The sequence below is a fragment of the Protopterus annectens genome, chromosome 3.part0, assembly GCF_019279795.1.
Source record: "Protopterus annectens isolate FY-2018-M chromosome 3.part0, PAN1.0, whole genome shotgun sequence".
Classification (NCBI taxonomy): Eukaryota; Metazoa; Chordata; order Ceratodontiformes; family Protopteridae; genus Protopterus; species Protopterus annectens.
Genome location: NC_056731.1, coordinates 244,725,294 through 244,753,283, shown reverse-complemented (window position 1 = coordinate 244,753,283; position 27,990 = coordinate 244,725,294). Strand labels below are relative to the sequence as shown.

Sequence of the window (27,990 nt, the reverse complement as noted above, 5' to 3'; positions counted from 1 at the left end):
CATCAAAAACACTTTCCTTGCTACACTTAGGTCTGCTCCAAGAAGAGATTTCTTAACCATTTTTCTTCATCATGGAGCATCATATCATTCTCAAGTTGTTCTGCATCCCAAAACCTCATAGGAACATCACTAACCCTGCTCAGATATAGACCTGTTGCTGTTGTGGGAGAGGGTATCTGCTACTGAGCCTCTTTTTATTTACTTAAAATAAAATAAAGTCCCTTGCAAGCAAAGCTCTATCATATATTCTTCATGCATTGGACTTCTGAAAAGGCTTAAAGTTGTCATGGCCACAGAAGACACCTTCCTAGTCATGATGAACATTGAAGCCCTATTCATGGTTCTACCACATCAGTTAAATTCTGAATTAATTCAAGTCGAGGATTCACTCCAAAACCACCAGTGCCCACACAGATGAGCTCTACGCCTTTGGTTAACTACTTGACAGCCTTCTTAACTAATTGAATAAAATATGGTATAAACAAGGGTATTGCTGTGGGTGCAGCCATGCCACCAAGCCTGGCAAACACCACATTGGCAGTCTGGGAGTGTCAAGGAATATAGAACTCACAATTCTCTCAAGTGATTGAGTGCCATTGCAGGTATATTGACAAAATCTTCATTACCTGGAATGTATCGCATGGCAATTTGGACCTGTTCTTCAAACACATTTAACATCTCCACCTCATTTCTACATTTCACAATCTACAACACAGTAATGGTAATATATTTCTAGATACTACCATCTTCAAAAATAAATCTACCCACTGGCTTATGACCTGTACAGAAATAACACTGGTCAATCACTCCTACATGCTACTAGCATGCACTCCAGCATTATGCATCAAGGAATGCAAATTGCAAGTGTCTCTGGATAAATGAATCTGTTTTTCAGGAACGTCAACTACCTCAAAAAAGAGTTTGTTAAATATTAGTACCAGCAGTGCATAATCCAGGGCTCACTAAATCCCATCTTGTTTCTCAATGAGAACAGTGCTGGCAAGATCCTGGTTCTTTCCCAGACCAGAAACCACCAGAATCATCAGAACAAAGAAGAAACCAAACTAAAATGGTGAACACTTACACCAATGATTTCAGGTAAGATTTAAATGAATCACTACATCCAGCTTAAACATACCCTGAGACTAAAGCTTTAAAGAAGATTATGGACTCTTGTCATATTCTTGACCCCCGGTAAATAAAATAATGAATTGGTTGGGGATACTTCAGAAGGAATCCTGCATGGACAACCCAGGAACATTCCCTTGTGGCCCACTTTAGTGTCTATTCTGCAGCTATACAAGCCAAAAACACCTTTTTATTCTCCCAACACTAGGAGGAAATTTTTCAGCAGTAAACAGTGAAAATTCCTTTTCTGATTGACTGCCAAGTGTGATGGTGGCAGCTTCTTACATTGGAAAAACAATCAACCCCCTTGAAAAAGCAAGTTGCCAGTCTTTTGCCTGATATATGTCTTAAGGAAAGACGTCTGTCACAAGGTGTGCACTTAGCTGTAGATACTACACCAAGTTTACATTCCACATTATCGAACAGATTCAGACTAGACTGGGACAGCAATAAAGGGGAAAATAGAGCTAGAATGGATTAACTGAAAAATATATCAAATCCACAAATGAATATATCCTGCTCCATCATGAGCATCTCGGGAAGGAACCAAAGGGGCTGTCCTTAAGAAAAAAGAGCGAGAATGGATTTTACTTGAAAGCATATCAAATCCCAGAGTTGACCACATCCTGCTCCATCAGGAGCATCCTGAAACTCAAAGCAGACCACAAAAAGATTAATTGATGACCAGTATTTTATTTTTGTATATTTTCATTGATGTGTTAATTTCTATTCCACTAGTAGTGTACTGGCTCCAGCAACTATCTACTTTGTTTATAGTTTTGTTTAGGTTTGTCTAGTTGAGAAACTAGAGATGGTTCAAAGAATTGCTAACATTTCCTTATTGATATTTGTTGGTCACTGTAGCATGTATCTTGGCTGTTACAGTACAGAGGCCCTTGGATTTCCATTGGTATTTATTCATTTCTTATCCCCCCACCTATCATCTTCATATATAATTTTTCTTTTTTTTTTTGCCATTAGGTTTACTTACCCTTCCACCTCTGCTTGGGTCACATTTTCACCCCTTTTGTTATATACATTCATATGCTTTTACTCTTCCTTTTGCTAAAGGTTATTATGCCTTCCATATCTATATTTTAATTTCCTCAACATAATCTGAAGTCGTCCATAAAAAAAATACAGTTGATCATCCCAGCAGCATCCCACACAGCCCCATCTGGCCCACACAACTCTCCCTTCAAAAACCCAGGTACTAGATGAGATGGGTAGAGACAAATTTAGAGCAGGGTCATCTTGTATGGCCCTGCTTGATTTGGGAGGGGGAGTATTAAGTGCTTCAAAAGGGTGACACAAACTTTTAAATTTGTCTGCTCAAGTGTGTATATGGCTGGCAATATTTATGGTCATCACAATAGCTTGCCTTGCATCTTCCTATGTTCCAAACTGGCTTGCATTGAGAGTTTGTAGCCTGCCTATGTCCTTGTTAACAAGTTCCATAATGATGCGTTCTATTGCTTTGCAGATAAGGCTGGTGAGCTTTATAGGTATATAATTTCCTGGAACAGTAGAGGCTCCTTCTTGTGGAGTACAATGACTAATGTAGCTGCCATTCCTCTGGCACAAGTCAGTGGGGAAGCTAATAGGCTTAGTAATGCGTCTACCAGATGGTGCCTGGTGCTTAGATATGGGATGCATGGCTAAGCATAAAGGCCCTAGTGGCCGTTAGCCTAGTACACACCTATGAATAAGAAGGCAGGCCTGGCACATTATCAAGACCCATGAAACTCTGAGCTTTGGCCGGCTAAGACATATCTGCAATCAACTGGATGTACAAGTGAATTTAAGTAAATCTTTATCTGCATTTTTTTTTCAAATACAGCATTTAAATTGATTTGAGTTGCATTGAATACTATCTAGCTGGAAGTTGTGGCTCTTTTTTCAGTTAATGCTTGTTAGAATTTAGTGCTTGTTAGAATGCCTGCATAGCCAGTGATAAGTGGGGGTAGTTTCACTTCATTGATGTTTGGTTTCTACCTTATATAAGTGATACATTTTGGATTATTATCTGCTTAAGCTCAGAACTTTGGCCGGCTAACACCTACCTGCAGTCAACTGGACGTATAAGCGAATTTAAGTAAATCTTTATCTGCACTTTTTTTCAAATAATACAGCATTTAAATTGATTAATTTGTGTTGCATTGAATACTATCTAGCTAGAAGTTGTGGCTCTTTTTTTCAGTTAGTTCCGCACCCACCCTCCCTGCTTTTATTTTGGTGTTAATCTTGGTGTCTTTGAAACTGTCTGCCCCTCTTGTAAATTTGCATTTGGATACTACTCCTGGACCCATCTCATTTGCTCACTCAAAAAAAATTGCACTTTATTCATCTGCTTGTACTGTAGTTGTTTATTCCTACTTTATTTTGCTTTTGTGTGATCTTAAAAGTACTCAATTGTATTTATTACTGCTTGGTGTAACTATCATTCAAAGCCTTTTGGTTTAAGCATTTGGGCTTCAGACCGGTTGTTTTACATTAAGAAGGCTTGTGGTCTGCACTGTTGTGGCAGGACAGGTAGCTTACATCCTTCTAAGTTGGGAACTGCTGATTGAAGGCTCAGTGTCTGTTATTCTAAAAGTGTATTAGTTCTGGTTAAAGTACTTGGGCTTCAGGCCAGTCATTTTACATTGAGAAAGTTTGTGGTCTGCACTCTTGGGGGAGGAGAGGCTGGACTCTGCCCTTCTGAGATGGGAATTTCTGGTTAGAAGCATATAGTGCCTGCATATTTGAACTGTTTCTTACTGAAATTGGTGTGCCTTGTTTGCTGTTGCATAAACTAGATTCAGGCCTGCTGAATCTAGCTTTGTTTGTATAACTTGAGCACTAATCCAGGCCTTCTTTTTCGGAGAAGGTTCCGCTGCACCCCAGTGGCAGGAGTGTGCAGTTAGAACTTGTCTGATTGAAGACTACAGGAACAGGGCTCAGTTTTGAGATTTTTTTTCTTACTGGTTAAATTGGGTGATTTGTTTAAAAGCCTTTTCTGATTGCTTGTAGTCATCTAAAGTTGTTTTAAGTGTATTGTTTACTGTTTGTAGTCGTTTAAAGCTGTCAAGTGTGTTTTTAACTGTTTTTGCCTTATCTTTCCAAAAAATTTTTTTCCTTGTTTCCCCACCTTTCTAAGCTAGTATAGTCCATTTTTCAGGCTAGTGCTGAATTCAGGGCTGTTACAAGTTTCTGAGATACCCATACCTTACTTGTATAGAAGGAGCTCTCTCTGTTCACCTGTGAGAGAGGAGCTTTGAGCAGCCATCTGTCCCTGGAGGAGTGGTTCCAGCCCAGAAGTTAGTAGTTTATAGGCCATTTTGGGCTAATTTCTATCTTTCATTTCCCTGCTGTAAAAACTGTGTTTACATGGTTTTGCACATTTGGGCAGCGCTGGTTAGCTAGAGCTAAATTATTCCCAGCTCCACCAAGTCTCCTCTTTAATTTTTTTTTCCTTGAAAGTAGTCTAACTCTCAACCTAAGCACTTAAAAAGCATCCTACAGTCCAACACTTGCTCAGACCTAATAGCAAGCACTAATATACCCTGACACTTGATTGCCCAGTAGGGCAAGGCTCATTATTCACCCCTCACCAACCAAGCAACTAAGCAGCTCACCCTACTATTCAGGCATGACCAAAGGCCAACTTCAGGTACACTCTCCAGTCTAGCTGGTGAACCTGGGTATCCTGAGGCAATGTTACAACTGCCTCATGTACACAGACAACCCTCTCCTCCTACCAGAAAACATTAACATATGCGAGAGATGCAATTATATAGCTAAATTGGAGGCTAAGCTCTCTCCACCCAAGACTGGAACAGGCAGTCATGAGGAGAAGGTTAACACTTGCACCACACCTCCAGCCTCACACAGACATACTAAACCAGCACTGGCAAGAAATACACATAAATACATGCAATCATACTCTGAGGCTCTAAATAAAAAGCTGCAAAAGCATCAGAGACCTCCAAAGCAGACACCCAAAAAACCTGCACCTCCTGTCACAAACCAGACAACATATAAAACAAAAACATCAGTGTGCCGCATAATCACAGTCCTTAAGGCAAAATAACATACCTAACACACTAGTAATAGGCGACTCTATAGTCAGGCACATTGACGTCCCAGTCACTAGGCTTGACAAGGAGAAGGTTACTGTTAGCTGCCTGTCGGGAGCCAGAATCTGCCACGTAACACAAGCACTCTCACTCCAGAACAAGTACAAATATGACTGTCATTGTTCATGTTGGTGTGAATGACCTGAGATGCACCTCCCTGGACTACATGAAAAGTGACATGGAAGAGCTCTATGATCATGTAGCCCAGGCGGGTATGACCCTGAGTAGCATCCTGCCCTCACCAAGAATGATACCATAGTATAAAGAAAAAATGATCAGTTTAAACAATTGGCTAAGCTTCTGGTATCATTCAAAGGGGATCCCGTGTCTGTCAGCCTGGGACGACATGCTCAACAAGCCTTGTTGCTTCACAAGAGACTGCTTGCACCTGTCATCCTTAGGCTTTCGAATACTGGCCAAGGCTCTTGCTGCCCATATAGTGCCTTTTTTAGGCAAGGCTCAACAGTCAAACCCACCTCTGTAAACAGCACAAATAAAAAAAATGAGGGTTATGCTACTCAATGCCAGGAGTTTAAATCTCAAAATGCACGTGCTCAAAGCACTCCTCAGTATGGTGAACGTAGACATCTGTGCAATAACTGAAACCTGGTTCAAGGCTCCACAGAGCACCCCAGCAGTACCAGGCTACAACTCCTACCACACATTTCAGCCACAAAACATGGACCGAAACACAAAAGGAGGGGGTGTATCCATATTCATCAAGGATACCTACACCTCCAGGTAAGTGGTGCAGCATGATGCCTCTGAGATCATTCATGTGCAAGTAACATCGGGCAAATCTGCAATGCAAATTGTGGCCTGCTACAGATCACCCTCCATGACCCGAGACCACCACTGTGCCTTTCTGGAGACGCTGGAAAACATGAAGGTCCTACCAAACACCCTGATATTGGGCGATTTCAATTACCCTACCGTTAACTGGGGAAAACTACTAAAGTACAAACTCCCAGGTCCAGCACTTCCTGGAATTTATCAACTCAGATGCTCTGGATCAGCTGGTGAACTTCCCTACCAGAGGTGAAAACATATTGGACCTGGTCATCACCAACATGGGCGGCAGGTGTTCCGCACCAGAGATCAACCTGCCACTGGTTAGATCAGACCATAAACTAATCACTCGATGTCCACACCACCACTCCCAACCAAGGAAACCACAGTGAAAAACTTTTCTATAGCAAACTTCACCTTATTTAAGACAGAGGTGGTAAGTTTCACAGCCCCCACGCTAAAGGATAACAGCGTCCAAGATGCAGGAACCTTTACAAATGCACTCTGAGCACCTATGAGGATGCATGGATCATGCCACCCCTAGCAACACCAAGACTCACTCCCCTAAGAGAAGGAAACCAGTCTGGTGGACCCCTGCCATAAACAGGCTATACTATAGAAGGAGGAAACTAGTTCAGAAAAAAAAGCAAATCTCAAGAAGGAAAGACATCCCTGATCAGTATCAGTAAGAAACTAAGGTCCCTCATAAAATCATCCAAGGCTAACTTTGAAAGAAAAATAGCCAAGGATTCGAAAGATAACCACAAAGCCTTCTTTAGCTATGTCAAGAATATAAGTGGCAACTCGCAGATATGCTCTGAGTTAGTGCAAAATAGCATGAAATATACTGAACCTGCTGATATTGCCAACATCCTGGCTGATAGATTCAATGCAAACTTCACCTCCAAAATGGCCCACAACAATATTGGAAAAGTGTAATGTCCCGGAAATCACAGATGCACAGGTGAAAACAGCACTTTCAAAAGCCAAAAGCACAGCGTCAATGGGGCCAGATGGTGTCCCAGGCTGCGTCTTGTATGAACTAACCCCCCACCTAAACACACTGTTCAACCTCAGCCTCTCCACAGGCTATGTGCCCATAGAATGGTGCACAGAAACGGTTATTCCGCTTCACAAAGGAGGGGCCACAACTGACCCTGGTAACTATTGCCCCATAAGCCTGACTAGCCTGGTTTGCAAAGCTATGGAGCCATCATCATGGAAGTCATTAACAGACATTGGGAACCTCCAAACACTTGACCCAACCCAGATCGGCTTTAAGGGCAGATCATGCCTACTAAACCTGGTTGACTTCTTCGAGACAGTCACCAAGACCATAGATGAGGGGAAGGTGGTTCACACAGCCTACCTTGACCTCGCCAAGGTTTTTGACACCATTCCCCACTCAGGAATTATAGAAAAACTCACCAGCCTGAACATAAACCCCCTACGTCACGAGATGGGTTGCCAATTGGCTTACATACAGAACTCGCATGGTAAGAATAGCTGGCTCCAGGTCCGACTCTAAACCAGTCACAAGTGGTGTCCCACAAGGCTCAGTCCTGGGACCCCTACTGTTTGGCATATACTTGTCAGAAGTACAGGCAAACACAGGAGGACTATAGCTAACCAAGTTCGCCGATGACTGCAAACTGGGAGCCATAATTGACTCTCCGGCCGACACGGACATTCTCCAAAAGGGCCTTACTGAGATGGACACCTGGTTGTCCGTCATGGTCTTGAGCTAAATACCAAAAAATGCATAGTCCTCCCGTTTGGGGAAAAAAAAAACACCCATGAATTACCACATAGGTGGCAGCCCCCTTAATACAGAAGAGGTAATAAGAGATCTGGGGACCCAGGTAGATGGTAATCTCTCCTTTGACAATCATATTGCCAAAGTAGTTAGGAAATCCTTCTATGTAGCCCATCTAATTACTAAAGGGTTCGCATCTAGAATTAGAGGTTATAGTGCCCCTCTACTTGTCACTCATCAGACCCATCATAGAGTACAATGCCCCATTTGGGATGTACCACACAAGACACTTCCAACAGCTGGAAAGACCACAAAAGTACTTCACCAAGAGGATTACTGGCCTCAAACATGTCCTATGCAGCTCAACTGGAAAAACTCCGGCTGTACTCTGGCATATCGCTTAATCAGAGGTGATCCTCTGCCTGACTTACAAAGTCATGACCAACTCAGAATTGATGGACATGCTCCACCTAAAGAAATCCAAGTCACTGTGAGCCACTCGCTCTAGTGAGCTAAACCTCGCCACAACAATAAATAGAACATACTGGAGGGATAGATTCCTGTCAGAGACTCCCCATGCTTTGGAACAAAATTCCTAACTACATTAGGCAGAGCCCCTCACTAACACTCTTCAAGAGAAATCTTCACGAGTGGATGGGTAACAGAAAATGCACCCCTGGAATCACTTCATTGGCTCTTCTTGACCGAGGCTCAGTTGATTAATCAATGGGGTGGCGAAAGCTGACACTCTGGCTAGGCTTATAAATGCCCTCGGGCAGATAGCCTAGTACCTACCTATGAACTAGTGTTTGTAGCCTTGGGAAGAGAATATTCCGCATTTGCTCAGAAGTGACCGAGGTGGGTTGGAAGGGTGCTATAATAAGCTGGGAAAGGTTAAGAAAAGCTTGGTGAGTAAAGTTAGCCAAAATATTAGTGGACAAATTCAGCTGTATGTTCTCTGGGGACAATTAAGTATGTGTTAGATCTGAGCATTGCTGTGCCTTTCTGACATAACTGAAAAAAAAAACTTTGTGGTTGTACTTAGCAGAGAGGACATTTCCTGTTCATACATAATTTTGGAGGATTCAGTTTTGTTTGTGTTATTTGTTCTTCTGAGTTCATCTCTACATGGAGTACTAAGTTTGCTTTTATGGGCTATGACTTTCTTCCTCTTAATGTATAGTTTGCTTATACAATTCCACAAAGAAGGGACTATCACTGCCAAGTTACTACAGCTCTTAGTGAAAGAAGGCGATATTGTGGACTTACAATTTTAGTGGCAAATGCTTCAACATTCTGTGGCTTTCCAAAGTTGATGTATGCACCATTGCTTGGTATAGGACAAGAGAAAGGCTGCATAGAGAGGAGAACTCATTCAGCAACAGTATGCCGCTCTCCTAGGATGCCTCAATCTTCTCATTGCCCCCCCCCCCCCCCCAACATGTATTTGATTGGGTCCAGAGTAAGATAAAGCTGGGTTCCATAGACCCAGTAATTTGAGGAAAAGTACTAGGATAGTTTAAAGTCTGCTTTAGGGGAGCCAAAAAGTGATGGGGACAGCAGCTAGAAACAGTTGCCTACAGAAAATAAATTGAAACCAGAAAATGCTATGCGGCTTTTTAACCAGATTAAAGGCACATCTCTAAGCAGCATGAATTCAGATTAATCAAGATAAAGAACAAATAGAGAGCAAGGCCCCAAGTGTTGCACTGCAAATGCTTGTATGTAAAACGCATCATAATTTTTTTCTTGTATAAAAGTAATGATTCTTATGTAAAAAAATATGATCTATTTTAAACTACAAACTCAGATTGCCCTTTTTATCAAATGCATACAACTGTTCATTTCATTATGAATTTGTTTTTGCTATCAGCATTATGCTTGCATTCTGCTCTCTCCATGAAAATGAAGGCAGTACTGAGCTTGGGTCATAGCTGGAAAGGTTCTGTGGATCGGCCCCATTCTTGCAGTTAAACTGATCAATGTCTTACTTGGGATAAATTTTTATTTCCGTGGAAAGTTGCAATTTAATGAAATACACTGCTTAGATGTAGTTCTGTCTTCATTTACAACACCAAAGGTGCTCGAATATACATATTGGAATAATAGTTCATATACATCAATGATGGTTTGTTTTATACAAGATGTGAATTTTATTTGATTGATAGCAGATTGTGACTGGTGGGGCTGTGTCGCATGGAATTTCTGAAATGTATTTTAAATGTAAACTGTTGATTTTGTTAATTTTACACTGAAGAATGGCTATGCCTGAAAGCTTTGTACATTAAAGTTTGAGTTTTGACATTTCTTATGCCTGAGTTTTTGTTTTCGTTTTGATGCAAGTTTACTTGAGGCTAAGTTAACCGTAATTTTGTTTAATCTTTTCTGCTGCTGTAGTTTCTTCCCACATTCCAAAGTTGTGGATTTGCAACTCTAAATTGTCTGTGTGTGTCTTGACTGCGAGATGGAAGAAAGCCCTAGCAAGGCCTCACATTTTACTTCCATTCCCTATTTGTCTGGTAAACACTTGATAGTGACAGATGTTCATAGTGTTGCTGTGGGAGTCTGATACGACTCTCCAGAGATGATTATAGCAGTTGTACTTGCTGATGTTTTTAGGAATTATAGTTTGTCAGAATTATGTCATTTGCAAATATCTGCAGTTAGAGGGCTCCACTTGGAGAAAAGTTTGTCTAAACGTATTCCCACTGAGTGATCTGATATTCTCTTCCATCCATTCCTCAGTGGATGGGTTATCTGATCCATCTCTCCAGCTTTGAGCACACTCGAACTTTGGATGCAATGCTCAGTCTCCTCTCTTTACCCATAACCCCCCACCACAAGGAGAGTATTACATCAGATCTTGACTTTGGATGCAATGCTAAGTCTCCTCTCTTTACCCATAACCCCCCACCACAAGGAGAGTATTACATCAGATCTTGTTAGCTACTTGTTTGCTGCATACACTGTCCTTTACTCAGGCTGGGTTTAAGATGAGTCAAGTTCTTCACTTGGTGATATCTCTGCTTCTGAGGTTTATCCTCCAGTCTTCGTTCACCCCCTTTTCTTCCTATTTCTTCCTTCCCTTACCCCCCCCCCAAAAAAAAAAATCTTTTGATCTTGTCCCTCCTGTTTTCTGTTTGTTGCCCTCTTTGGTGCACTATCTTCCTTAGCTTTAATTAGAAAATTAACATAATTTACACAGTTGTTTATAATACCTTTCTCTAGTGTAGCTGCTTATAGTGGTTACTACTGTTTTTTGCAGTGTGTGCTGTTAATCATGTCAATTAAATTGTTTGCATTTAAAAATGTGTGGCCTATAGCCACAAGATCCCCAACTCAGACACACATGCAAATGCTGTCCTTCTGGTACAGCAATGCCCCATTTACACTGCTTTTTGTCACAGGTACTGGTGAAAAGGAGGAACAAATTGATTATAAAGGGGGCTTCTAATGGTCTCTGTGGATGAATCCTCTGCTGCTTTTACTAATTCTCCTCATACAAAAAGTTTGCTGACAAATCCAGGGCTGTGAAAAGAGCCATGATAAGCTCAAGGAAAAAGAAAAGTCCAAGGAATCAAAGTGGTTGCTAATCTTCCTCAGCGCTGGCTCCAAAGATTTCCAATTCTTTGCATCGGAATCCAGCTTTGGAACACATCTTCACTGGATCTGGCACTCCTACCTTGCTGGAATCTAGTTTTTCTCTGGAGCCGATTTCACCTAGGCTGCAATTCCCCATCCTCTAGGAGAGGTCCATCCATCCCATATCTAGACCTTTCTCCCACTGTTTTATCACTCCAGTTGGTGCAGTCTCCCAGAAACCTTTCAAAAGCAGATGTGGATAGAATGATGAAGTTCCTCAGAACCCAAATCCAGCTGGAGTTTCTCCTGGCCCTGACCCCAGCTGGCACCCGGGGTGTGGGCCCATCTCCTTACGCAATTATTTCTCCTTCCCCAATCCATCCTTCAGACTTACCCCAGGGATCACTTGTATTCAACTGGGACATGTCTACATCAGACATAAAGACCTGGTCTTTGCTGAATCCAGTGGTATTTCTGATCCAATCAGCACCAAATGCCTGGGACCCAGAAGGATTTCCAATCTGAAATGTTGGAATCCGACTCAAGGGGCCTGGCCTGACTCCAAGGTTTTTGGAGACCCCCTCTCTTGGAGCTTCGGTGTTGGACAGCTCTGCTTTGGCATCGGCTCTCAGCTCCAGCATCAGCTTTGGAGAAGTCTCAAACAGGACTCCTGAACCAATCCTGGTCAGTGCTACAGCTCCCACAGAAGTGGTCTCTAGTCCTCTTTCAAGCGTAGCTTTTGAAGCTTTTGCATGTGTTCCTTTTCATTCTAGGGAGCATTCTGTCCTCTATGGCTTGGTTCCATCCCTCTCTACAGGAGTTGCCTGCATTCTGGCCCTACTTTTAAATCCTCGTGACAGCTAAGAAGTTGTTACAGAACTAAAACCTGCTCCTCAAGCAAACACAAACCCATCTGGTGGACATCCTCTATCAACAGGCTTTGCATCAAAATGAAGAAACTGTTGCACAAGGGTAAAAAGGCACAAATTTCCAATTGGAAAAGCTCCCTCCTTAGCCTCAACAAGCAAATTAGATCACTAGTGAAAACCTCCAAACCCAATTATGAATCTAAACTAGCCACTGAAACAAAGGCTGACCATAAAGCCTTTTTCAGTTGCCTTAGGAGCCTCCATAGCAAAGCCCAGGTTTGTTCCAAATTAGTTCATAACGGTACTACTTAGTGATCCTGTTGACTTGGCCAACCTGATAGCAAATAAGTTCAGAGCAAACGTCACCTGCTGTCGTCCCCCCCCCCCCCCCCCAAGGCCCATTCAACATCCTCAGTACTTGTCCTCCATCTCACATCTCTGTAAATCAAGTATTAAAGCCCCTATCCAAGGCAAAGAACACAGCTTCTCTGGGATCCGATAGTATCCCAGTCTGCATTCCGCATCATCTTCAGCAAGAACTAGTCTCACCATTGAGCACCCTTTTCAACCATAACCTAAGTACAGGGTTCATTCCAGCAGAGTGAAGAACTGCCATTGTCATCCCTTTGCACAAAGATGGTGCCACTACTGACCTTGGAAACTATCGCCTCATTAGCTTGACAAGTTTGATCTACAAGGCCATGGAGCGTATTATTATAGACCTCATAAACGAGGACATAGGCAATCTCCAAGCATTTGACATCACCCAGTTCAGATTTGTCAGGGGTAGATCTTCCCTGTTGAACCTGGTTGACTGTTTTGAAACTGTCACCATGGCACTGGATGAGGGAAATTCCATACATACAGCTTACCTTGACTTGGCCAAAGCCTTTGACACAATTCCCAACTCTGGCATTATTGAAAAGCCAACACAGCTTGACATAAATCCCTATCTCATCAGGTGGGTGGCCAACTGTCTCACCGATAGGACCCCCAAGGTCAAAATAGGTGCTTCCAGCTCAGACAGCAGACCTGCCACGAGTGGTGTTCCCAATGATCTGTCCTGGGACTCCTACTGTTTGGCATCTGCTTCTCAGAGATCCAGGCAAAGACAAAGGGCCTGTGGCTTACCAAGTTTGCAGATGACTGTAAGTTGGGTGCTGTCATTGAGTCCTCAAATGATAACATACTACAAGAGGTTCTCACAGCAACAAATGACTGGTGCCAAAGTTATGGCCTTAAGTTAAATGCAAAAAATGTATCCTACCATTTGGCAAAAGCACTGCCCGTACTGATTACCAGATCAACGGCAGCCCCCTAAGCATACAACCTGTGGTGACAGACTTAGGTACACAGGTTGACAATCTTACATTCGACCATGTAGCGGCAGTAGTCCGAAAATAATTTTATTTTGTTCATCTCATAAGTAAATGGATTGCATCCAGAAAAGAGGTTATTACCTCTCTGTACTCCTCCCTCATTAGGCCGATAATTGAGTACCATGCCCCATTTGGTACGTCTCTCCACAAACACCTGCACCAACTGGAAAGGCCACAGAAATGCCTCACAAAGCAAATCCATGGCCTCCAACACCTGTCCTATGTAGACAGGCTCAAATCACTATCACTCTATTGGGTATCATACAGATTGCTCAAAGGTTATCTGTGTCTTGCCTACAAGGCAATCTCGGACCTTACTCTACTAGAGATGCTCCATAATCTACAAGTCTAACTCCTCTCACATTACCTGATCAAAAGGCCTAAATCTAATGCGACATTAACGAAACCTGCTGGAGACAGGTTTGTCTCCCGTAGGCTAAACCAGTCTCTGGAATAGACACCTCATACATGTCAAAGTACATCATTGACCCTCATCAACCTTGATGAGTGGAAGGGAAACAAATTTTGTCCCAGGAATTCCACCTGTATCCCTCACTGACAGGGGTGCCAGGTGCTTGGGGATAAACTCTTGGCTAGGCTTGTAAGGACTCGAGGGCCGTAGGCCTAGTAATCTCCTATGATCTTGTAACTCTGTGCACATTGACCCCCATTTAGCTTCTGGGTCATCCCCAGAGCACCCTACTGGGAAGATTTGTCAGAAGTATGCATGCAAAAGGAGGCGCACAGACTCCCCCAGGAGTCCTCAAATGATGATTCTAATTTCAGTAAGGAGAAGAGGTCCCCCAGATCCTCTCCTTGATAGCATCTTGTTTGGTGCAATACTAGAACGGCTGAGACATAAAGGCGGGGTCCTTAGAAGCCCCATCCCAGGAATTACTTGTACTTTTTGAGGCCTTTAGGTCTGGTCCATCTACTACTTGGGTGGTCCTACCTACAGATGAGATGGTTGAGCTAATCTCTAAGGAGGCACGAAAGGAGTTGGATGTGGCCAAACCAATTCCATATAAACCTGACAAGCTTGTAGTTTCCTCAAAGGATTGTCCTTATTGGAGCAAGGGTCCTGCCATTGGTTCAGTGGTGGTGGTAGCAGCCACAAAAAGGAACTTAATTAAATTTCCACAGTTTGCCTTCCTAGTAGGGTGTCTTGGGTGCTGGACAGGGTTAGGAAGACAGTTTATGCTAACCTTTACACTCAGGGCACTGATCTTTTTGGCATATGTAACCCACTTCCAGAGGGATTTGATAAAGTTGCTTTCCAAATATCTCTGCACCTCATTTCCATTGCAAAATGAAACAAAATATAAAGTAAATCAGCACCATGACACTCTATACTTAAACAGCAGGAAATTTATTGTAGCTTGCTAGTATTAGACTTTCATCAATACAGGCTTCTTCAGGCAAACTGTCAGCTGATTTAAAACACATGACTTAAATACAAAAAGGAAAATGTCATGATTTCACCTTTAAAGAAGCACACCTTTTCCCTAGTCTCCCTGGAGAAGGAGTCACTGAGGAATGCTCTTTGATGCACAGTTGGTCACTAGGCTCCTGTCTTTCTCCTTTATGAAATTTCTTCAGAAAGCACAGTCAATAAAAGGCTACAGTAACTGTCTTTGCCCCTTTCTGGCCCTGACAGGTATGGTTTCCTTTCCTCTAGGGGGTGGACCCTGCTCCAGATCTTCTTTTTCACTTGTCTGTGATGACTCACCCAGATATTTAAGCCTTCAAATTGACTACATGGTTGCTCCAATTTCAATGATGGCTAGACAACTCATGCTTTCTTCCAAAGTCCTTCACATGTTGACCTCCACACAAAAACCCTGCACCAAAAAGATTTACAAGAGTAAATGGAAGAGATTTTCTATCTTGGCTTCCAGCAAGAATTTGGACCCTTTTTTAGCTCCTGACTTGGCGAATCTGGATGGTCGGTCATCTCTAGTCCATAGCTGAGCTAGCCACTTTACTATCAAGGTCCAGGTAGCAGTTTTCTCCCAGAAAGGAAAACTGGAGATTCTAGTTTTCATCACTTCCCTTAAATTGTTTAAGGCTTTCCTTAGGGGTGCCTTCCTTCTTGGTCCCCTCTCCTTATGGACCCTGATTATTCTTGGGATATTGCCTTTCTGTGGCAGGCCTTGACTATATCCCCTTTGAACCTGCAGCTTACTCTGCTAGAAGGGTTTTGGAGTCGTACACCCTTTGTTGTAAACTCCTTTATTTGGTCTTCCACAAGCAGCAAGACACTCTCTAAGAACAAATCCTCCTTTTCTTCTAAAGGCGGCTTCCAAATAATCATTTAGGCTGTTAATCTTCCTGTTTTCTTCCCAAATTTTTCAAACAAGGGGGAAGTATGTATTGTACCTGCTAGATGTGCACCAAAAACTTTACCCTCACTTACACTGCAGTAAAAAGATTAGAAAGACTTGTCAGTTTTTCCTTTTCCACAGCCAAACATGGAAAAGGGAATATCTAAGTGATTCTCTCTTGCTATCTGACTGTGTTTTGTTATGTCTACAGAGAGAATGGGTTGTCTGTATCCAAACCTCCTAAGGCTGACTTGACTACATCTGTGGCTACCTCCATGGCCTTCTTGTCCAAAGTATTCCTTGATTTCATTTGTGCTGCAGCTACTTGGTCTAGTGTCCATACCATCCTTTCTCATGACAAGTTGAATTTACAGTCCAAGTCGGGCGCCTTCTATAGTTTGCCAGTCTCATCCTTCCATGAGACTGCCAGAGTTTGATGGTAGGGATTCTATCCCATCTATTGAGGAACAGATGATAGAGACATCAGATATGAAAGTTATGTACTTCTGTAAAAATAGATCTGTTTTGTCTGCTTCTGTTCAACTCCCCCCCCCCCCTCCTTCCCCCATCTTTTGATTTACCCTTTGCTTCTGAAGTGAATGCACTTATAACCACCTTGGCTTGGTCATGTACTGTTCAAGCTTTAGGTTTTGAAGCAGATTTATCCTATGAGGCCTTAGGTTCCCTGTAAGGGGGAGTAATGTTCTTTATGCTAGGGCATGGGCAAATTCAGTCTGAGGTGACGCTGTCTTTTGCAGGGTGTTATGGGTAAGGGGTGGAGCCAAAGTCTGAGTGTTCATAGGTAGGTACTAGGCTATCTGCCCGAAGGCATTTATAAGCCTAGCCAGAATGTGTTGGCTTTCACCGCCCCCTTAGATTAGTTCTCTATGCCTCTGTCCAGCAGAGCAACTGAAGTGATCCCCGGGTAAACTTTGTTTCCCATCCACTCGTCAAGGTCTCTCTTGGAGTGCTAGTGAGGAGCTCTGCCTAATGTAGATTAGAATCTTGTTCCAAAGCATGGGAAGTCTCTGGGACAGGAATCTATCCCTCCAGCACATCCTATTTATTGTGGTGAGGTTTAGATCCCTAGAGTGTGTGGCTCAAGGGGATAAGGTTTTCTTTAGGTGGAGCATGTCCAATAATTCTGGGTTGGACATGGCCTTGTATGTCAGGCAGAGATCACCTCTGAGCAGGCGGTATGCAATAGAGTACAGCTGGAGTTTCTTCAGTTGAGCTGCATAGGGCATCTGTTTGAGGCCAGTGATCCTCTTGGTGAGGTACTTCTGTGGTCTTTCCAGCTGTTGCAGGTGTCTTGTAAGGTACATCCCAAATGGGGCAGTGTACTCTATGATGGGTCAGATGAGCAGAGGGGCACAATGACCTCTTTTGATCTGGATGCAAACCATATTTTGATTAGGTGGGCCACATAGAAGGATTTTCTAACCACTTTGGCAATGTGATTATCAAAGGAGCGATTACTATCTACTTGGGTCCCCAGATCCTTTATTACGTTTTCCGTATTTAGAGGGCTACCACCTATTTAGTGGTTTGTGGGTACTTTATTTCCAAAGGGAATAACTATGCACTTTTTGGCATTTAGCTTGAGGCCATGATTTTGACACCAGGTATCTGTCTCAGTGAGACCCTTTTGGAGGATGTCTGTGTCAGCCAGTGAATCAATTATAGCCCCTAGTTTGCAGTTATCTGTGAACTTGGTCAGCCATAGTCCTCCTGTGCTTGTCTGTACCACTGAGAAATATATGCCGAACAAGAGGGGGTCCTAGGACTGAGCCCTGGGGAATGCCACTTGTAACTGGTTTAGGGTCAGACCTAGCTCCCGCAGCTCTCACCATGTGAGTTCTGTCCGTGAGCCAATTGGCAACCCATCTTGTGACATAGGGGTTTATGTTCAGGCTGGTGAGCTTGCCTATAATACCAAAATGGGGAATGGTGTTGAAGGCCTTTGCGAGGTCTAGGGTAGGCTGTGTGTACCACCATTCCTTTGTCTATAACCTTGGTAACTGTCTCGAAGTCCACCAGGTTTATGTGGCATGATCTACCCTTAACAAAGCCAAACTGGGTAGGGTCCAGTGTTTGGAAGTTCCCAATGTCTCTGTTAATGAGTTCCATGATGATGCGCTCCATAGCCTTGCAGACCAAGCTAGTCAGGCGTATAGAGCGATAGTTCCCAGGGTCTGTTGTAGCTCCATCTTTGTGGAGCGTAATAACCGTTGCTGTGCACCACTCTATGGGTACGTAGCCTGTGGAGAGGCTGAGTTTGAACAGTGTGTTTAGGTGAGGGGTTAGTTAGTCTCTGAGCTCATGTAAGATGCAGTCTGGGACACAGTCCGGTCCCATTGATGCTGTTTTTGGCTTTGGAGTGGGCTATTTTAACCTGAGTGTCTGTGATTGCAGGGGCTCTACATTCTTCTGGTATGGTTATAGGCCTTTTTGGGGGTGAGAGGGGGGGGTGAAGTTTGCACTGAACCTGTCTGCCAGGATGTTGGCAATATCAGTTGGTTCAGTGTATTTTGTGCCATTCTGCACCAACACTGAGCAGATCTGAGCATTGCCACTTAGATTCTTGACATAGCTAAAGAATGCCTTGTGGTTATCTTTGGAGTCCTTGGCAAGTTTCCTTTCAAAGCTCGCCTTGGATGATTTTATGAGGGATCGTAGTTTCTTGCTGATACTGGTCAGGGATGTCTTCCTTTCTTGGGATTTTACTCTCCTCTGTACTAGTTTCCTCCTCCTATTGTATAGCTTGTTTATGGCAGGGGTCCACCAGACTGGTTTCCTTTTCTTGGAGGAGTGAGTCTTGGTTTTGCTTGGGATAGTATGATCCATACATTCTTGTAGGTGCCCGTAGAATGCATTGGTAAAGGATTTAGCAGCTTGGACAGTTATCCTTTAGCATGGGGGCTTTGAAACTTTCCACCTCCATCTTAAGTAATGTGAAGTTTGAATTTGAAAAGTTTTTCACTGTGGTTTCCTTGTCCTGGGTTGGGGACAGAATGTGGATATCCAAAGTGATTTGTTTATGGTCGGATCTAACCAGAGAGGGGTTGACCTCCGGTGGGGAACACTGGTTGCCCATGTTGCTACCTCTGGTGGGAGTGTTGACCAGTTGTTCCAGGGCATTTGAGTTTATAAATTCTAGGAAATGTTGGGCAGGGGAGTTAGTAGTTGAGTAGTTCTCCCAGTTAATGTTTGGGTAGTTGAAATCACCCAATATTAGGGTGTTTGGTAGGACCTTTGTTACCCAGTGTTTCCAGAAATGTGGAATGTGGGTCCTGGGACATGGTGGGCGATCTGTAGCAAGCTACAATTTGAGTTGCAGTTTTGCCCATTGTTAGTTGCACGTGGATAGTCTCTGAAGCATTGTGCTGTGCCACTAACCTGGAAGTGTGGGTATCCTTGATGAATATGGATACTCCCCTGCCTTTTGTATTTCGGTCCGGGTTCTGTGGCCGGAATGTATGGTATGAATTGTAGCCTGGTAGTGCTGGGGTGCTCTCTGGAGCTTTAAACCAGGTTTCTGTTGCTTCACGTATATCGATTTTTCTCCATACTGAGGAATGCCTCAAGTGCATGCATTTTGAGGTTTCTGGCATTGAGTAGTATTACCCTCAGATTTTTACTTGTGCTATTTACGGTGGTAGGTTTGTCTTTTGAGCCTTGCCTAAAAAAGGCACTATGGGGCTGGCAAGAGCCTTGGCCAGTATTCGAAAGCCTAAGGATGGCTGGTGCAAGCCGTCTCTAATGAAGCAGCGTGGCTTGTCGAGCATGTCATCCCAGGCAGACAGACACTGGATCCCCTTTGAATGACACCAGAAACTTAGCCAATTGTTGAAATTGATATTTTTTTCTTTATACCGTGGTATCATTCTTGGTGAGGGCAGGATGCTGCTCAGGGTCAGGGTTATACCAGCCTGGGCTACGTGATCAGAGAGCTCTTCATGTCTCTCCATGTCGTCCAGGGAGGTACAGCTCAGGTCATTCACACCAACATGGACAATGACAGAGTAGTATTTGTTCTAGAATGACCTGAGTGCTTGTGTTATGTGGTGGATCCTGGCACCTGACAGGCAGCTAACCGTAACCTCATCTTTATTCAGCCTAGTGAGTGGGACGTCAGTGTGCCTGACTATAGAGTCACCTATTACTAGTATGTTGGACATGTTATTTTGCTTTGAGGGCTGTGATTGCGTGGCACACTGGTTTTGTGAAGTATGTGTTTCATGGTTTGTTTTGTTGGGTGGAGGTTGCTTGGATGTCTGCTTTGGAGGGCTCTGTTGCTTTTGCAGATTTTTATTTATAGCCTCAGAGTATTTTTTCGTGTAATTACATGTGTTTTTTGCTGGTGCTGGTTTAATGGGTCTATGTGAGACTGGTGGTGTGATTCTAGTATTTCCTTTCTCCTCTTGACTGTCTGATCCAGTCTTGGTTTGAGAGAGCTTAGCCTCCAGTTTGGCTGTATAATTGCATCTCTTGCATGCATTAGTGTTAGGTGGTAGGAGGAGAGGGTTGTCTTGTACATGAGGCAGTTGTGACATTGCCTCAAAATGGCCAGATTCACCAGTTGGACTGGAGAGTACACCTGAAACTGCCCTTTGGACATGCCTAGATAGGTACAGTAAACTGTTTTACTGAATGGCTGGTAAGGTTGAATAGAGGGTATTGTCCTTCTGTAGTGCTAGGGTTTATAAGTGCTTGCTATGAGTTTTGAGCAAGTTCCAGCTGAGAAATGAATGGCTTGAGTGCTTAAGTTGAAAATTTGTCTAGTTCCAAGGGAAAAATTGAAGAGGAGACTTTGTGGGGCCGGGAATAGATATACCCTAGCTAATCGGCACGCAAAACCGAGCAAATGCAGTTTTTATAGCAGGGAATGAAAGAGAAATTAGGCCAAAATGGCCAATAAACTACTACTTTCTGGGCTGAAACCACTCCTCCAGGGACAGATAGGCTGCTCAAAGCTCCCCTCTCTCACAGGTGAACAGAGAAACTTCCTTCTATCCAAGTAAGATATGGGCAAACCGAGATTTATAACACCACCCTGAATTCAGCACTAACATGAAAACTGGACTATACTAGCTTAGAAAGTCAGGAAACAAATATATATATTTTTCAGAAAATAAAGCAGATACAATCAAAAAAACACTTTAAATGTGCTTAAAAAGATGCTTATTTTTATATCTCAGTTCAGAGTCGTAGTCAATGCCCCAGTAATAAAGTAGGAAAAAAACACAAATACAGTAAAAGCAGATGAATAAAGTGAAATATATATATATATATATATATATATATATATATATATATATATATATATATATATATATATATAAAATATCAAAACAATAGAAAACGAACAATCTGATTTAAACAAGTTACCCAATTAACCAGAAAAAAACTCCCTGAGCCCTGTTCCAGCAGTCTTCAATCAGACAAGTTCTAAGTGCACACTCCCGCTACTAGGGTGCAGGGGGGAACCTTCTCCAAAATAGATGGGCCTGGATCAGTGCTCAAGTTATACAAACAAAGCTAGATTCAGCAGGCCTGAATCTGATGCTATGCTACAGCAACAAGGCGCACCAATTTCAGAAAGAGACAGTTCGAATAAGCAGGCACAATAAGCCTGTGACCAGAAATTTCCAGCTCAGAAGGGCAGAATCCAGCCTCTTCTCCCACAAGAGTGCAGACCACAAACCTTAATGTAAAACAACCGGTATGAAGCCCAAGTGCTTAAACCAAAAGACTTAGAATAAGTTACAATTTAATCAGGCTACTACCAAGCAGCAATAAGTGCAGCAGAATAAATAAAATTGAGTACTTTTAAGAAGAGGAAAAAAAGCAAAATAAAGTAGGAGGAAATACAAATACAGTAAAAGCAGATGAATTTTTTTTTTTTTGTTTGGCTGAGGTCTAATCCAAGATGGGTCCACTAACCCATCCATTGAGGAAGGACTGAAGCAGACATCATAGATCTTTTGCTATGGTGCGTACATCATTTTGAGGTATTAAGTATTAAGAAGCTCTTAATTTTGTGAGAGATGTACAGTTGTACGTAACTGTGGGTAAAGGTGGAGAGAAGTCCTATTCTGGTTGTAATATGAAATCTGTCAGCTTTGGTCATGATTTTCCAGGGATGTTGAAGTCTAGATAGTTAATACGTCTGCATATATTAATGACTAAGGTTTGGATGCTGACAGTCTTGTGGAAATGTTGAGTTATGACGGGGAAAGTGTTCTAGTCAGAGCTGTAAGCACATTTTTTGCAAGTAGCATGCCTGTCTTGAGGAATAAGGTGGTTTTGATTAAGGCTATTAAATGAGAAGTGCTTTTAGCTGTGCTATGTTCTGTGTGTAGTTCAAATGTTAGTCTTATCTAGACTATGTAGTGGAGATCTATAGCTTTCTATGTGCTTTACTATTGAGTTCTATAGGGTTTTGATCACTAAGGGTTTATTTTTGTTTAGTTTCTGATGTGCCCTGAAGCAGTTTTTGACTGGGTATTTTAGACAATATTTTCACTGAACTAGTGACAGACTGATGAAAAACTTTTGCTGTTCAGATTGTATTTTAGTTGTAGTTTTACCCGAGTTAATGAAGTATATCATCTGTATGCAATAACATTTCTTGGGACAAGAAGCGATTGTTAGACCATAAATAATGACTGAGACAATAACAGGACCAAGTACAGATGTCTGTGGGACTCTGAGTTAGAGATGTCTTATTTGGTTACTTTAAGTACCTGATTAAATTTTAAAGGCTCCGTTTGGCAGTTTTCAAACCGTATCATGGAGTTTTGACCAAAGGCTAAGGATTTCACTTTAAAGGCTCTATTTATGGCAATATAGTGCCATTGCTGACTTTTTTCCACTGAAGTACTATTCTTGTATGCTACTGTGTGTGTATATATTGTGTGTGTGTGTATATATATATATAAAATGTATGTATATATATATATATATATATATATATATGTGTGTATGTGTATGTATATATATATATATATATATATATATATATATGTATGTATGACAAGAAGCAGAACTGCATTATAAGGTGGTCTGGCAAAGGATGGGAGTGTCACTACATAGTTGGAAGTGGTACCCATTTGGCACCATTGTTTATCTAGGGATGTCCAGCATATCTGTTACAATTCTCAGTTGTGGAGGAATTTACTGCAATGATGGAAGTCTTTTGTAAAGGGTTGGGACTCTCCCGGTAGAAGGTCGCATCCAAGGCAGCTGCAGCTTGCAGTAGCTAAGTTAATAAGTAAGCCAGTTGATCAAATAAATACTTCTAATGCTATTTAGCATAAAGTTTTCCTGCCACGTCCTTATTTACTTTAGTCTTTAACCATTTTCTTATTAGTTTTTGTTCAATTCTGTTAAGTTATTGGAGCATTTCTCCTGTATGCCACTCAGAAGGCATTCTTGCATCCAGTCGGATCATTTAGTTTTTTAGTCTATAGTTGGGGAAGGCTCAGAATAGTCTTGCCTTAGTTTTTTTTTGTTCAGTGTTCAGTTGTACCTTCTTGGTGATGGGAAGACCACGTCCGAAAATTAAGACATATCTGTGCAATATATTGTCTCAGCCTGTAGCTGGTTTTATTAGATTGTATTGGTTATTGGAGGAGGCATGAACACACTATTTGAGCTTTCTGCAAATTTGATAATTACCACTGCCTTTGGGTTCTAGCTTGGAACAGAATATGGAGTGCATTTATTCAAAACATTTATCTAAGAAAATGAATCGCAGCTGAATTTGATCTCATTTTGCATTACTTAAAAGTAAACTGCATTTTAAGTGGGAACAGCTGACCGCCAGCTCCACTGATGTAGTGTTAAAACCCTGCGATTGACCCAGCCAACCAGAGTTGGAAGCTGACATGTGGAAGAAGCAATCAGTCTTGATTACCTGCAGGAGAGGGAAAGAGATGATTTTGTGGAGGCAGGCCAATCTCTTCCAGTAAAAAAAAAAAAAAAAAAAAAGAGGACTTGAAAAGGCTGATGGACCAGATAAGTGAGTAGGTCTGTGAGCGTTATCAAAGGCCTGAGGTGGAGATATTAATACTGTGCCTCATTACCTGCCCACCTTACAGCATGGTGCCAGCACATAAGTGGGTAGGGCCATACTCAAGCCTTCCACTGCCAGTAGCAGTGGTAGCTGCAAGGCTCAGTGTTTGTGAGGAAGACCTACTGTTGTGATGGTGAATGCCAGAGGGGATAAAATGTCAGGGTAAAGCAGCAATAAGTGCCTTTGCACTTGGGAGAAGTGAGGCACCCTCATGTTACCACAGGACATCCTGAAAAGTCACACATCTAGACCACTATGGGGAGGAAAACATGATAGTTTGGGTCGATGGTCTTAAAATCAAGTTACTTATTCAGGAAGACTATTTAATTTATAACATATATGTGATTTCTGTTTTGCGGTGTCTTTTTTCTAAATTCAATATTAAAATGTTCTCATCAGAATCATTTATTAGGTGCACTTTATCTACTAGTTTAATTCAGAAAGGAGCAATAAACTGTGACTGACCGATGTGTCAACTGAGAGTTATAGAACTGATACATAAACACAGGGACTGTCCATGGCTTAAAAAAACACCCCATACTGGAAATGGAGCTTTGTGTTATGGGTGTCTAGATCTTGAACAGGTGGGTTTTGTAGTTTGCTGCATGTTGTTGTGTGTTAGGAACACAATGTCTCTCTGAATGTGTAGCTCTAAAGGTATCTTTTTGTAATATATCTTTCCTTAAAGTTAAGACTAATATTAGCATGTTATGTTTATTATCAGGCCACGTTAAATGCTCGCACTTCCATCCTGGCAGCTGCGAATCCTGTTGGTGGAAGATACGATCGTTCCAAATCCCTGAAACAGAATGTCAATCTTTCTGCGCCAATTATGTCAAGATTTGACCTGTTCTTTGTCTTGGTAGATGAATGCAATGAGGTACAGTGAAAATGCTTTTGATATTAATCTGGCAGTTTAAAACTGTCTATTGTATTATCTAACCAGTTTTAGCTGATTTCTTTTTCCCTATAGTGAGAAAAGAACTGCAGTTTAGATTTATGGGCATAGTAGAAAATGTGGATTGTTTACATCACTTATTTGCACATTCAGTGTATTGTTTTTAATGCATGTGTTTTTTGTTAGAACTGCATTTTTTTCAGTAAAGGCATCTTTAACACTTTTGTCAGATAGATTTAGAAAAATTATAGATTTTATAGAAAACAGAAAATGCAGGTACCTTTTTTTTAAACAATTAAAAATGAAGTTGTGAAACTGTTAAATGAGGTGATAAATATAATTGTGTGTAGCATACTTGGTCTACAGTAAAACATCTAAGGTGTCAAAGCCAAATATGAAACTGGGCAAGAATTTGTAAATTACATTAATATATGAATTCTTTTATTCTAACTATAGTAACTGTCGGAGAGGAAAAGTTTGTGCAATCTATAGTTGTGTAAAATGGTGAAGGTGGAAAAGAAACTGCTAAGCTTGGAAATGGGTTTAGTTGTAATCCATGCCACAGTAATTCTTCCATACCCCTCTCTGACACACACACTCTATGGGAGGAAACCAGAGCACCTGGAGAAAACTCACTTGAACCCTGGGAAAACATGCAGACTCTGCACAGAAGGCTCCACAGCTGAGAATTGAAAAGGAGAATCTCTTGCTGTGAAGCATCACCGCTATCTCCTGTGCCATTGTGATGCGAGTCCCGATCCTAACATAGAATGATTTAAATGGAAATCCTTTATTCTAAAGGTGGTGACAAATTAAAAATTAAACATTACCGTATCTCTGACAGAGGTCAGCTTGCACAACATAGTCATCTTCACTGTCCCTAACTGTCCCTAGAGGATCTGGATTTCAAGTTTCAAAGGTTCTTAAGTTGGGTATTTAAATCTTCTGTGAGCTCCTGAAAGTGAACTCCTTGCATTTGAAGTGGGCACATGAAACCTCATGAAATTCCACAGTTTCATGATGTCAGAAGAGTCACGCAGTAAGGGAGATGCACTGTTTGAACAACTGAGGTCTCCCATCAGAACATGTAACACTCAAAAACCATGCCTGTAGATGCATTTTGGGGGCTTTCCTTCCCTCACTATTCTGTAAATTACATTTTCACAACTTGTAGGTATTTCAATCCACTCATCTCTTCTTTGGGCCTATAGAAAAGTATCCACTTCTCAGAGCTTGACTTTCCTAAGAAGCACTGATCAGCATTAGATCACTGATGCAGTAACCTAAACTATTTGGGTTGTATCATGGCAAGCATATTACTAAATGGCAAGATTTATTAGGGTAGTTCAAACAACCCCTGCATGAACAGCATGTGCACAGCCATACACCAGAATCAATCCAAAAAGAAAAAGCCAGCACCCGACTCCTGTGGCATATCCAAAAATGTATTACATGATAAGATAGCAAAAACTGTCACAGTACACCAACATGGTTGTACCGGTTTCGGCCACAGCCTTCTTCAGCAACCAAACATGATGCAAAAAATGGTTATTCCTAACATGCCATCTCCTTTCTCTTATTTGTCTCTTGCAGACATGGAGCGCCCTCTAGTGTATACAAAAATAATACAGAGCTGACAATCCACATAAACAGATGCAACCCAAAAATAAATATGAATACATAATTTAAATAGGGATGCTTCAAAAGTGATCATGCAAGCCCGGGGAAAAAGAGCCCCCAATTTGATGATCCACATTTTTTCTTTGTTAGTAAGAATTTCATTTAAAACATGGGATTATTTGTTCTGAAACCTAATATGATCAATAACCATAAAACAAAAAATTCTCTTTAGGTGTAAGCCCCAGAGGCGAGGGTGAGGAAGCACCACAAATTCCGAGGGTCTTGGGGATATTCTTTTAAGGATGACCAAGATCTAGATTCTAAAGTTAATAATGTGCACAATATTTCTTCTGTAGTATTGGATGAACAACAAGTGGATGTGCTGAATAAAGGATTAAGCTTTGTGCCCGGTTTCTTTGTCCAGGAGCATTATTTTGCACAGGATGTGGTGAAATTTTGTCGTAATTTGAACTTAAAATTCTTTTTTCATGGTTCTGAGGAGGTTGCTTCTGAACTGAGAAATTTTTGCTTCAGGTCCTCCAGGTTCAGGCCACCTATGCTACCCATTGTACAAGCATTCCAAAATGTGGTCCTTAAAGATTTACATTTACATCTGTATAAACAGGATATGGTGAAGGATAATTTGGACAAACAGCAGAGAATATGTTTAGACACGCTTATTAACAATAAGGAAATTGTTGTCTCTGCGGACAAGGGAGGAGCTGTAGTGGTTCAGGATTTTGGAGGACTATGAAGCTGAGGGTGAGCGTCAGCTCTTAAACAGCACCCATTATCAAGAAATGGATGTGGATCCAACTATGCAATTTAACAAGATATTGACCACTTTCTAGACATGGCTGAAGATGAGGGCATCATTACTAATGAAGTATGTTATCATCTGAAGGTTGATTATCCCAGTAAGCAGTATATTTACTTTCTGCCGAAAATTCATAAGGATCCTATAAGACCGCCCGGTAGGCTGATAGTATCAGGCAGAGGCTCTTTGACAGAACGCTCGTCTGAATTTCTTACTTTATATTTAAAACCACTTTTGGTCTTTATACGTTCTAGAATTCAGGATACAACCCAGTTTCTTTCTATCATTTCAGATACGCAATTAGAATCGGATTGGCTGCTATGTACTTTGGATGTCACCTCTTTGTATACAAACATTCCCCACTGGGCGGGACTTATGGCCGTGCAATACTGGCTGGACAAGGCCGATATTTATAAGCCTGGTTTCAATACTCTTCTGGTTTGTATGACAGAAAAGGTCCTGACTCATAATGTTTTCTATTTTAAGGATAGATGTTTTTGGCAACTTCAGGGCACTGCTATGGGGGCATCTTTTGCCCCCATTTATGCGGATTTATTTATGGGGTATGTGGAAGAACAGGTCATTTATGATACTAGTCATAATAGTTACATCAATGAAATGGACATTTGT

At 41.8% G+C, this 27,990-nt stretch overlaps 1 protein-coding gene across 3 annotated transcripts in view; it reads left to right on the top strand.

The window, feature by feature from the left end:
• The window catches only part of LOC122796327 (maternal DNA replication licensing factor mcm6-like), a 501,477-nt gene that overhangs the window by 311,826 nt on the left and 161,661 nt on the right, over nt 1-27,990 (top strand). For all 3 annotated transcript variants that reach the window (XM_044064723.1, XM_044064721.1, XM_044064724.1), the window contains exon 11: nt 24,750-24,905. In XM_044064723.1, coding sequence (XP_043920658.1) covers nt 24,750-24,905 — 156 coding nt within the window. The remainder of the gene's footprint in view (nt 1-24,749; nt 24,906-27,990) is intronic.